Source organism: Myotis lucifugus, unplaced genomic scaffold (genome assembly GCF_000147115.1).
Source record: "Myotis lucifugus unplaced genomic scaffold, Myoluc2.0 scaffold_1, whole genome shotgun sequence".
NCBI classification, from domain to species: domain Eukaryota; kingdom Metazoa; phylum Chordata; class Mammalia; order Chiroptera; family Vespertilionidae; genus Myotis; species Myotis lucifugus.
The window spans coordinates 95,868-104,734 of record NW_005871049.1 but is presented as its reverse complement, the minus strand read 5'-3'; the positions used below and the strand labels follow the sequence as shown (position 1 = coordinate 104,734).

General features: G+C 37.5%; 1 protein-coding gene across 4 annotated transcripts in view; it reads left to right on the top strand.

The window, feature by feature from the left end:
- Window positions 1–8,117, top strand: part of LYRM7 (LYR motif containing 7) — a 30,415-nt gene extending 22,298 nt beyond the window's left edge. For all 4 annotated transcript variants that reach the window (XM_023753601.1, XM_023753604.1, XM_006081585.3 and 1 more), the window contains one exon: window positions 6,081–8,117. In XM_023753601.1, coding sequence (XP_023609369.1) covers window positions 6,081–6,151 — 71 coding nt within the window. In that variant the 3' untranslated portion in view covers window positions 6,152–8,117. The remainder of the gene's footprint in view (window positions 1–6,080) is intronic.
- The last annotated feature ends 750 nt before the right edge of the window (window positions 8,118–8,867 follow it).

Below are 8,867 nucleotides of genomic sequence, written 5' to 3'. Positions count from 1 at the left end.
GCCCCCTTGGGTTGAAAAAAAAAGATGGTTCAGGGGATATTCGTAGATCTTTTATATAATACTTAACAACCCCCCCCCACAAAATCCAAATTTTCTTCCTTTTCGTGGAAATATCAGTAAATTGTCCGGGTCAAGGGGGTTTTTGTTTTTCCTACAACCCCCGGTCCCCGACAATTGCCCCTTGCCGGGGGGGGGGGGGGGGGGAGGGTTAGAGAAGGGAGGGTGGTGGTCCCTCAGCCGGACTGCGCCATCTCACAGTTTGGGACCCCTCAGAGGATGTCCACCTGCTGGCTAGAGCTCCAGTTGCTTTATATCCTCAACAATACTTGGTACTGTGTAGCTCTTTAATTTTAGTCTTTCTGGTAGTTGTGTAATGGTATTACATTGTGATTTTAATTTGCATTTCTCTGATAACTAATGAAGTATCAGCACCTTTTCAGTTGTTTAATGGCCTGTTATTTTATGAAATGGCTTTTTAAGTTTCTTGCCCATTTTTTTGGCAGTTATCTGCCTTTTTACTATTGATTTGAAAGAATTCTTCTTAAAAAATATATTTTTATTAATTTCAGAGACGAAGGGATAGGGAGAGAGAGAGAGAAACTTCAATGATGACAGATAATCATTGATCAGCTGTCTCCTATATGCCCAACACTGGAGACTGAGCCCAAAACCCAGGTATGTGCCCTGGCCAGGAATCGAACTGTGACCTCCTGGTTCATAGGTCAATGCTCAACCACTGTGCCATGCCGGCTGGGCTGAAATAATTCTTTTTTTTTTAAAGGTATTATTTACTACTTTATAGACAATGACACAAAATTTCAGGTTGATTTACTTAAATATAGTTATTGGCAACAGAGAGACTTAAAATACTCAGACCTCTTAACTATTACATTACCGTGATTGCTCTACTTTATTTTTTTCAGTTTTTTTTAATTTAAAGAAAAACTATTTTAAATATAGTAATGTTACATGCAATAAACACCAATTATTCAAGAAAATCATCTTACATATAATATTACATGCAACAAACTTTAGTGTTTCAAGAATAAAATGATTTTAAGTATAATAATATTACCACAACTGTATTAACATAGTATGATATCATAAAAGTTGTAGGAAATATTAAAAATCTATAAATAACAGGATTACTTCTATTATATTCTAGTATACTTCCTCCCCCTCTGGCTCTATTTTTGTTCATCAGTTTATGTTGTTCATTATATTCCACAAATGAGTGAGATCATTTGATATTTATCTTTCTCCAACTTGCTTATTTTCCTTAGCATGATGCTTTTAAAGTCTATTTTTTTCCATCCCTTCACTTTCATCCTGTGTGTGTCTTTTGTTTTGAGGTGGGTCTTTTGTAGCCAGCATATAGTTGGGTCATGTTTTTGTATCCATTCAGCTACCCTACACCTTTTGATTGGAGCATTTAATCCATTTACATTTAGGGTTATTGAGAGGTACTTATTTATAGCCATTTTAATTCGGTATGGCTAGGCTTCTCTCTCTGTTTCTCCTTCTCAGCAATGCCTTACAGCAATCCCTTTAGCATTTCTTGTAATGCTGGCTTGGTGGTGATGAATTCCTTTATCTTTTTTTGTCTGGGAAGCTCTTTATTTGACTGTCTATTTTGAATGATAGCCTTGCTGGATATAGCAATCTTGGTCTCAGATCCTTGCTTTCCATTACCTTAAGTACTTCATGCCATTCCATTCTGGCCTGTAGAATTTCTGATAAGAAATCAGGTGTCAGACTTATGGGAACTCCTTTGTAGGTACCAGTTTTCTTTTCTCTTGCTGCCTTTAAGATTTTCTCTTTGTCTTTAATTTTTGGCATTTTAATTATGATGTGTCTGGGCATGGGTCTGTTTGGGTTCTTCTTGTTTGGGGTTCTCTGTGCCTCCTGAACTTGTGTGACTTTTTCTTTTACCAGGTTAGGGAAGTTTTCTACCATTATTTCTTCAAACACCTTCTCTATTCCTTTCTCTCTTTCTGCCTCTTCTGGCATACCTACTATTCTAATATTGTTACGTTTCACATTGTCCCACAGCTCCCTTAAGCTTTCCTCCTGTTTTTTAATTGTTTTTTCTTTTTGGTTCTCTAATTGAGTGATGTTTTCAACTCTGTCTTCTAATTCACTGATTCAATCCTCAGCGTCCCCTAATCTGCTGTGTATTCCTTCCAATGTGTTCTTTATTTGTGTTATGTCATTCTTTATCTCAGACTATTCTTTTTTCATAGTTACTATATCTTTTTTCATACTGTTGAGCATTTTTAACATCATTACTCTGAACTCTGTTACAGATAAATTTTTTATCTCTGCTTCATTTATCTCTTCTTCTGGAGAATTCACTAGTTCTTTTAATTGGGGGTTGTTTCTTTGTTTCCTCATTTTGGTTGTTGGTTTGGTTTGTGACTATGTTTTAGGTAGATCCTCTATACTTCTCAATCTCTAGTGCAGGACAGTGTTAACCCTTTTTGGTCCAACGTCCAGGCTGACTCAACAGACCAGCCGCTAGGAGCAGGTCCAACGTGGAGCTGAGGTCGACACCGCAAACCGCTGCGATTATATGCATTGTCAGTAAGGTGCTGGGTTGCACGTGGGGAAATGTTTCAAAAGATACCACACTATGAAATGTTTTAAAGAATAAACTCTTTGATTGAACATACTTAATAATATAACCAGTAAATTTTTGGTTTAAACTTTAAAACAAGAACATTAAAAAGTTCAACATTCGATCCCTTCAATTAATTTGGACCAGACTGTTTGAATTCCAAAAATAAAATTGGACCGAAAAGGGTTAAAGGCTGTTTCTGACTAATTGGATCAGGCAAAGACTCAAAGCCTCCAGAGACCGCCTCTGCCTACAGACTAATAAGATTCCAACTTGAATTGTCCCCAGGCAGTCGTCCTCAGGTGTGGCCAGTTTTTTTTCAACATGTGGGGCAGTTGCTCTGCCTGGAGGCTAATTGTTACTTTCAGTCTCTTAAGTGGCCTCAGGGCAAGATGTTTTCCAATAGGGTGTGTTGACTGTCTTCCCCCAAAGGCAAGGTAAATGTCTATGTGGGAAAGATGTCCTCTGCTGTGTGAGAGAATGACTCAGCCCAGGAAACTTGGGGTGTCTGCCTTCTGAGCTTTATCCCCCAAGTCCCCAATCCTGGGTTCTGCTCTCACGGCTCCAGTCTACTTCACCCTCCCTCTGCCAGAGCACAAGGTGGGTGGCTCCACAGGAAATTTTTGTGCGTTGGACCTTGAAGGGGGTGCCCAAACTTTCAGTTGCCACTCCCTGGCAGACAGCACCCCACTGCTTTTTACAGCTAGATGTTATGTGGGTACCCTCCTCAGTTTGGTGCTCTCTGCTGAGGAGCCCAGATTTGGGATTAGATCCCAGATTTCTCAGTGGCACCCCCTCACAGCTGAGATATCTCTCCAGGACTTCAGTTGCCATCTTTGGGTGCCTAGCCAGTCCTTTCGTGCCTTGACCCCTCCTACCAGTCTCTATGCTGTCTTCACCTTCGGTCCTTGGGTATCAGGGTTCTCTCCTGTGAGTTTTCCATTGATTATTCAGGAAGCCTTTCTATATTTCAGTTGTAATTCCCGCTTGTTCCTGGGAGCATGTCCATGCAGCATCCTCCTACTGTGCCACCATTTTTTTTTGGAAAGAATTCTTTTTTTTTTTTTTTTAATATATTTTATTGATTTTTTACAGAGAGGAAGGGAGAGAGAGAGTTAGAAACATTGATGAGAGAGAAACATTGATCAGCTGCCTCCCGCACATCTCCCACCGGGGATGTGCCCGCAACCCAGGCACATGCCCCCGACCAGAATCGAACCTGGGACCCCTCAGTCCGCAGGCCGACGCTCTATCCACTGAGCCAAACCGGTTTCGGCATGGAAAGAATTCTTTATATGAAAGCTTCAGAGCCTCAAATAAGGTCATCTTCTCCAATATCCCTACCTCCTGATAAGTAGGCTACCCAAGAGGATGAACAAGGAGCCTTGAAGGATAGTGGACAAGAGAGAGTCTTTGGGTCTCCCAGAAAACAGGATTAGGTACTGCCAGATGGGTTGACTAGAGAATTTATTGTTTTGCCAAAAGCTAGTCCTTGCTCTTCCTGTACACCAGAATTTAGGATTTGCTGTGGAGTAGACTGCCATGTGTTTCCCATTCCAGGTTTTTATTGCTGTATCCTGTTTATTCTTTACTATGGTCTAACAGGTATATGCCATGTGGAGCTAACGGACATCAACCAGAAATCCCTGATTTGAATCAGGATGAAATCTTAGGGGTCAGATAGTAAATGGATATTTCTATATATGGGAAGAAGGGCATATGTTCATGTGTGTAGCTGAAAAGGATGAACAGCTTACAAGTCTTCCCTCTTGAATTTTTTTGAATAGTTTGAGGAGGATAGGTGTTAGTTTTTCTTTGAATGTTTGGTAAAACTCGCCTGTAAATCCATCTGGTCCAGGACTTTTGTTTGGTGGGAGTTTTTTTCATTACTGCTTCAATTTCATTACTTGTTATCAGCCTATTTAGGTTTTCTGATTACTCCTGATTGAGTTTTGGAAAATTATGTTTCAAGAAATTTGTCCATTTGGCCCAGGTTGTCCAGTTTGTTGGCATGTAGATGTTCATAGCATTTTCTTAATCCTTTTGTATTTTTGTGGTATCAGTTGTTACTTTGCCTCTTTCATTTCTGATTTTATTTATTTGGGTCCTTTCTCCTATTTCTTTATGAGTCTGGCTAAAGGTTCATCAATCTTGTTTATCTTTTTGAAACCAGTTTTTGGTTGTATTAGTATTTTGTATTATTTTTTTAGTCTCTATGTCATTTATTTCCACTCTGATCTTTATTATTTCCTTTCTTCTACTTACTCTGGACTTTTCTTCTTGTTCTCTTTTAATTCTTTTAGTTGTAGGGTTAGAACGTTTACTAGTATTTGAGCTTTTTCTTGTTTCTTGAGGTAGGCCTGTAATGCTATGAACTTCCCTCTCAGGACTGCTTTTACTGTGTCCCATGGATTTTGTGTTGTTGTGTGTTCATTTTCGTTAGTTTCCAGAAAGTTTTTTATTTCTGCCTTGATCTTATCAGTAACCCATTCATTGTTTAATAACTTACTAAATAGCCTCCATGTGTTTGAATGTTTTTTGTGTTTTTTTTTAAAATATATTTTATTGATTTTTTACAGAGAGGAAGGGAGAGAGATAGAGAGCTAGAAACATCGATGAGAAAGAAACATCGATGAGAAAGAAACATCGATGAGAGAGAAACATCGATCAGCTGCCTCCTGCACATCTCCTACTGGGGATGTGCCCGCAACCCAGGTACATGCCCTTGACCGGAATCGAACCTGGGACCCTTCAGTCCGCAGGCCGACGCTCTATCCACTGAGCCAAACCAGTTTTGGCTGTTTGAATGTTTTGAGGTTTTTGTATTGTAGTTGATTTCTAGTTTCATGCTCTTGTGATCTGATAAGATGCTTAATATGATTTCAGTCTTCTTGAACTTGAAAAGAGTTGTTTGTTTCCTAACATTTTGACCAGGATAGTTCTTTGCTGTACCAGACTGTTCCACACATCCCTGGCTCCTGCCCACTAAATTCCAGTAGTGTTCTTCAGTTGGTGTGACCACCCAAAACACCCCCAGTTGAAAACCACTGTTATGTAAAATTTGGAATCTTTAAATTAAGAAAGCAGTCTCGCTTTTTCTATAGTAAGTTGTATAAAAACATTTTCCAGTTGATGGTCTTAATTATTAGTAATCTGTTGATAATGTGCTTTAGCTGAATTCTGCTTGGTTATTTAATTTGTTATATTTAATAAATAAGTGATAAAGGGTTAAGTTGGTCATACATGTTTTTATAATAATTTGTAATGAGAATTCTACTGTCTCCATTTAAAATCAAGGATTCCACCTTAGAAGTTAACTGAAATAAAAATATCCCTGGAAGATTTGCCTTAAAACTCCATATATTCTTGTTATACATTTTAGGGGGAATAAGCATATTAGCATTTATTTTTTTTAGTTTTAGTGATGTTAATTGTTCCTTTTTTGTTTTGTTTTGTTTTTCAGAATTGGTTCCTAGGAAAGACCTTCTTTTAGAAAATGTGCCATATTGTGATACACCAACTCAGAAGCCCTGAATTTCTAGGATAAAATCAAGTCTTTATAATTTTTAATTTCAAAATATATAACTGCAACATAAGTCCTAGAAATGCAGATATTTTTCTCTGAACTGGCATGTTGAAAATTAGTCAGTTAAAGTATAGTTTTATAATTAAATTTCCCATTAAAAAGACATAGCTGAAAACTTCAGGCTATAGCTAAGTATTTCTAAAGAACATTCGATAAGAAGATATTTCATTTTCATTGAAAAAAAAAACTGTACCAAGTGATATAAATGCTTAGGGAAATATATCATATTTATTTTTCTTTGACCTTGATGAGTATTTTGCTCTTATTATAACTATTTGAGAATGCAGTGTTTTGATAAGTTGGTGTGTTTTCCTCCCATGTGAAATGAAACCATTAGATTAAATTATTACGTTAAGTTGATGTTGAGTCCCAAACACATTACATTGGTCAAAATATCACAGTGTGTGACCCTAGCCAGGTAGTTCAGTTGTTTAGAGCATTGTCTTGATACTCCAAGGTTGCAGGTTTGACGCCTGGACAAGGCACATATAATAATTAACCAGTGAATGCAAATATAAGTGGAATAACAAATTAATGTTTCTCTCTCTCTCTCTCCTTTGCTTTCTCTCTGTAAAATCAATAAAAAGTATTTTAAAAATCACAGTGTGTGCCAACTCTCACAGAAAGTGGCCTTTGTTTCCAGAAGCACTGTAATGGTTTCTGTAGCTAACAAGTAATAGTTTCTTTTTACAGATAGAGAATATCTCTGTTCCTAAAAAGACACTTTTTAATCAGTCTTCTGAAAATAGATGATAAAATATCAAAATCACCTAGTATCACTGTGGAATAAAAAAATCCTAACTTTTTAAATAAATAGTGGCCCTTAGTCAAACTATAGCCTTCGCAGAATTAGCTGTACTTAGACCACAGCTAGGCTTTATTGTAAAAATGTAATATATGACTGCATCGTCTTCATTTTTAATCAATAAAACTTAAATGGCTTTTCTACATTTCTCATCCCTGAAGAGATTGGCAGTATTATAAAGTAGTTTAGCATTCTACCATTTGGTGGTGGTAACTATAAAATTGTATTTAATATTATTTTTGTTTCTCTTTTATGAGTATCTTTACCATTTTGTTTTATTCAGTGAACAGTGTGTTTTCTCCCATTCACTGATTGACTCTCCCATTCAATGATAACACAGGATTTTACAAGATTCTCAATGCTTTGTTGGCAAAACATATTGGTATATCCATACTAGATATAAAATTTCATACTTAATCCCTGGCCAGTGAGGCTCAGTTGGTTGAATGTCATCCTGTGCACCAGAAGGTTGCTGGTTCGATTCCCAGTCAAGGGCACATGCCCAGGTTGCAGGCTCAATCCCCGGTAGGGGTGTGTAGGAGGCAGCTGATGGATGTTGTGTTCTCATAGTGATGTCTCTCTCTCTCTTTCTCTCTTTCTCTTTCCCTCTCTTTCCCCATCCTTCTCCCCCTTCCTCTCCCTCTGAAAATCATTAAACTAAAAAAAAAATTCATACTTAAAAATAATTTTAGGAGATCAGAACATTATCAAAATTATTTAGATGTAGAACACTTAAACCAGAGACTACCCTTAATGCTTCCTAATACTTTTTAGGAAATTAGTAGTCTGTGGAATGGATTATACATGTCAAAAGGTTTGCTACTTCCCATGTGTATTATTGTATATATGGAAATTATACCTATATAAAAATTAAATATACTTGTGTTCTGGATACTAATCCTGTGTTGGTTATCTGTGATGTAAATGTCTTCTTCCAATATGTGACTCATCTTTTAACTCTGTTTATGATAAACCTGAAGCATAGGAGTTTATTTTAGTGTATCCATTTTTTAAAATACTTTCCTTTATTAATTTTGCTTTTGTATCTTTTTAAGAAATTCTTCTCTACTCCAAAGTCATAAACATGTTGTAATACATTTTCCTCTGAATGATGAAGTTTTGCTTTTTATGTTCCAGCCTGTATGCCATCTAGAATTTATTTTTGTTTATGATATGAAGGAGGAATCTATATCATTTTTTATGGCAAAACAATTGGTCTCAGCATCATTTATTGAATAGACCATCCTTTTTCTGATTACATATAAAGCAATTTTTATCATATCCCAAGTCACTATACAGTTAGTTGACCCTTGAACAGCATGGATTCGAATGGCACAGGTCCACTTATAAGTGACTTTTTTCAGTAAGTACCTATAGAGTTTTTGATTCACTGTCAGGAATTTGTGGATGTGGAGAGCTGACTGTATGCATTGATCTGCACCATTTTATATAGGGGACTTAAGCATATATGGATTTTAGTATCTGCTGGGGAAGGGAGGTCCTAGAACCAATTCCCTGCATATACCAAGGGACAACTTAAGTTTTTAAGGAGTGAAAAACTATGCATGGATTTTTTATTGCACAGGGGTTCGGCACACCTTACCCCTGCATTCAAGGGTCAACTGTATGTTGGGATTACTCTAACCCTCTTAGCTAGTCAAGGACTTTACTCCTATAATATTACTCTCGCCGAAACCGGTTTGGCTCAGTGGATAGAGCGTCGGCCTGCGGACTGAAGGGTCCCAGGTTCGATTCCGGTCAAGGGCATGTACCTTGGTTGCGGGCACATCCCCGGTGGGAGGTGTGCAGGAGGCAGCTGATTGATGTTTCTAACTCTCTGTCTCTCTCCTTTCCTCTCT